Source organism: Tupaia chinensis, unplaced genomic scaffold (genome assembly GCF_000334495.1).
Source record: "Tupaia chinensis unplaced genomic scaffold, TupChi_1.0 Scaffold140874_1, whole genome shotgun sequence".
Classification (NCBI taxonomy): Eukaryota; Metazoa; Chordata; class Mammalia; order Scandentia; family Tupaiidae; genus Tupaia; species Tupaia belangeri.
The window spans coordinates 1,422,288-1,425,940 of record NW_006200742.1 but is presented as its reverse complement, the minus strand read 5'-3'; the positions used below and the strand labels follow the sequence as shown (position 1 = coordinate 1,425,940).

The 3,653-nt window shown below is 32.1% G+C and overlaps 1 protein-coding gene across 1 annotated transcript in view; it reads right to left on the bottom strand.

The window, feature by feature from the left end:
• Positions 1 to 2,239: 2,239 nt before the first annotated feature.
• Positions 2,240 to 3,653, bottom strand: part of OLFM3 (olfactomedin 3) — a 48,568-nt gene continuing 47,154 nt past the window's right edge. The window contains exon 7 of the mRNA XM_006162843.3: positions 2,240 to 3,297. Within this exon, the coding sequence (XP_006162905.1) occupies positions 2,620 to 3,297 (678 nt within the window). The 3' untranslated portion in view covers positions 2,240 to 2,619. The remainder of the gene's footprint in view (positions 3,298 to 3,653) is intronic.

The window sequence follows — 3,653 nt, the reverse complement described above, 5'->3', positions numbered from 1 at the left end:
CAAGAATGGATATAGGGATCAAAGATTCTGAATTTGTAATAATTTTAACCAATTACTCATGATTCTATGTATATAGAAAGGCATCTGCCAATATTTTCCCTTTTACCTCTACATATTGGTAATGAATTGAAATACTACCATTTTCTGAATCCATAGATATAAATCTAGGTGCAAATAGTTACCATTGTGATTCAAGTGTCACAAACACAACACACAAACACAATTAGACCACAGACATCTTATTATTTGAAGGACATGGAATGAGTTAATGATCTTGTTAGTTCAGAAAATACCAGTTATACAGTTCACTTAAGATTAAGATTTTCTGAGCTTGGATTTCCTTACCTTTTGAGTTATGTGAATGATTTAAAATATTCTTCATCTTCATAAAATTTATTTTATATGGTGAAGATTTAAAAATAAAACAATTAGAGTGAGTTCTTATTTATTGTAGGCATAAAACTAATAATATGTATTAAGAAAAATGCTTTTAAATTGTTTAGTGAAAAATTACATTTTGAAACTCATATTACCCCCTTTCTAGAGACAATAATTAAGTATATGTTTTGCTGTGACAGCACATACATGTAATCTGGATGTGGCAGTGAAAACTTACACAGAAAACAATAAAGTTTCATAAGTTGCACACCTCACAAATAAGCTATGATCATCCAGATTTTAAAAATATGGGATAACATAGAATATTATCTTTTTAAGAACCAGAAATGAAGATCCAGATTCCTAATAGAAGCCATCTAATTAAAAATTCAATCATTTCTGAAGTTGGCATGACTTTCTTTCCTCATATAAAGTCTTGATACAGAAAATATTGACTGGTCATTTTTGTAGTGTGTGTGCAGTGTTAATTGAATCTCCTCAATTTTCTCTCAAAAACAGAGGAAAACCTAGGTAAACTTTTGAAAAAGAAGACAACATTACAAAAGGACATAGTGGTCATTGAATCATGATGAGCTTTTGTAGGAAAAATTTTAAAAAATCCTCGTTAGACTTTAATAGTTTCAAGATTAAGTTATTTAATATTACAATTTTGAAAGTGAGATATTTGAGAATGATGTTTATTTACTTGTGACATTTTCAATAAATTACTCTCATATATTAGCATTTCTTTACACAATGGCTTATCTTCATTAGTATATTCTTATTTTGTAAAGAAAATTGTGATATTATATATGTATAAAGCTAAACATTTATATAATTTATTTATTATAGAATATAGTTTTAAAACCAACTCACATTAATTGTATTAAGGCTGCCTTAGGGCAGTATTTTTAATACATAGAAAGCACAACCAAATTAATGACATTTTTGATAGATATTGATTTTGTGTTTGGGGGAGTTATTAACATAAAATAGTAATTTAACATTTTTCTCTCTCAGTTACATTAGTTCTGCACATACAATGAATCAGGGGAACAAGGTGTTGCCTATTCATCTCCTTTTCTGACAACTCCTGTCTCCTCATCATTTTCTTTTACAAAATCTTGTCAGTTACTGTCCAGGACTTATAATCTAAGTGTAGAGGGAATTACAGAAACTTTCTTTTTAAAAAATTTTCAAATGTACTTTTAGAGTTCTAAGAAATTACATTATTGCAAGTTTTTGTAAAACATGTTAAAATACTAATATGTTTAATGACGAAGACCCAAATTTGTTGGTGTGTAATAAATGAGTAGTCAACTCATATCCAATTGTGACTCACTTGCATGTTTTACAAGCAACTATCTAGGTTACTTTCCATGGAGTGATAGAAGAACTCAGCTGCACCTGATCACTTCAATGTCGGTAGTTCAATAAACTTAGGATAAAATAAAGAGACAACATAAGGATCTGGTTTGACTTTGTTTTTAGTTTATAATGCTATGTAAAGGGGTAAGCCAAGAAGATTCTTCTTGACAATCCTTGCAAATTGAGTCAAATAATTACTGAGAGTCAGTTTCAGTGTATTTTATAAAAAATATTACTTACTTTCACAGAAGTGAAGAGATACAATTGCACAATGGTGGTTACAATGGTAGAAATACATATTGCCAATAAAATGTTAGCAAGAGATTTAAAAATGACTGTACAGCACCGCATCAGAGAATTGTGTTAACAGCAAAATGATTAATATTTATTTTTCCATATAAATGAACTCTTTTAATCATTTTTTATAAATAAATGAAGGGATTCCTTTTTCTTTTTTAATCCCTACCAAAATATTTTCTGATGTGGAGCAAAAGACAGAAAGACAATTAAAAATAAGACAGCTTAAAAAAAAAATAGACATTCATGCATTTAAGCCACCATTAGTCTCTGACTCTAATATAAGGCAGATCATTAATCTTTTGCAAAACTATGACTTTAGCCACTTAAACTCTTTTTTAGTGCTTTTCATGACAAGGATATGATAGGCTTTGTAAATTTAGGAGTTGAGATATGTGTTTCCAACACATTAACTTAGGTTCAGCTGTTTTTTGAGACATCAAGTTTACAATAAAAAATGCTTTGCTTTGGAGAAATGATGACAAGTTATAATAAAGAAAAAGCAGAAGGGGGTTCTATAGAATTGATCACAAATGACACTGTTTAGCTCAATGAAAACAAATAATTCACATTTGCCTATGTGTCATCCTCAGTCTTAATGATGTGGAAAAGAGTAACATTGAACAGGACCTGGTGGCCATTGTTCCAGGCATAAAGCGCTCTATCTCTTGCATTGTAGTCAAGCATGGAGATGTGAAAGTATTGGTTATGGAAGGGAATGTCTGTATACTCATATGTGGAAGTTTTGGTGGAGTAGGAATAATACACCTTGGCTCCAGTTAAGTGGGAGTTGGTGACATACAGAGTCCCACAAATCATGAAAGATTCCCCCGCACTTCTCTTGGGGTAGCCAGTGTTCCAGCTCTTCATCACTTCCAAGGTATCTTGATTAAGCTGGCTGATGACAATATTGCCCGCATTCTGGTTGGTTGCATACACAGCCCACAGCCCAATTTCATCAGCCATTAGGTCGATGTCAGAGAATCCACCCCAGGTGTAGGGGTAAACGTTGTGAAAACCAGCATACTCCAGGCTTCGTTGGGCAAGCACTCTCCCCATATCAAAGCTGTACTTGATGATAATATTACTCTGGTATTTGTTAAAATAAAGTGAGCCATTGTAGACAACATGGTTAGTTCCTGCCCACTTGAAAGGAAGGTTATATGTCCTTGATTCGGCCCCACTGACAAAGTCTGCAATTGATTTATACTCACGAACGATTTTATTGTTAGTGTAACTGTCCATGTACCAGACCTGAAAAGAAAAAAAAAAAAAATAAGTGGAGTGACTAAATTCTGTACTTTTCTAAAAATTCCAAAATAAAGACACTGAGAGTCAACACACATCAATATCACAATTCTCAGGCTCTGGAAGTCACATTATCTTACTGCTGGTCTGCTGTACTGTGATCATATTGCAGGATTTTGTAAAAATATTGGCATGGACTAAGTGGAAAAGAAACAACTGAATTTACTATATGATTTACAGTTTGCTCTTTCTTTGCTTTTTATTATTGATCACTTAGTACGTATCACTGAGTGAACTAAACATAAGTCAGTGTGGATCACATCACCTGATAGATCAATGCAATCAGTGATAACTACAAAAAA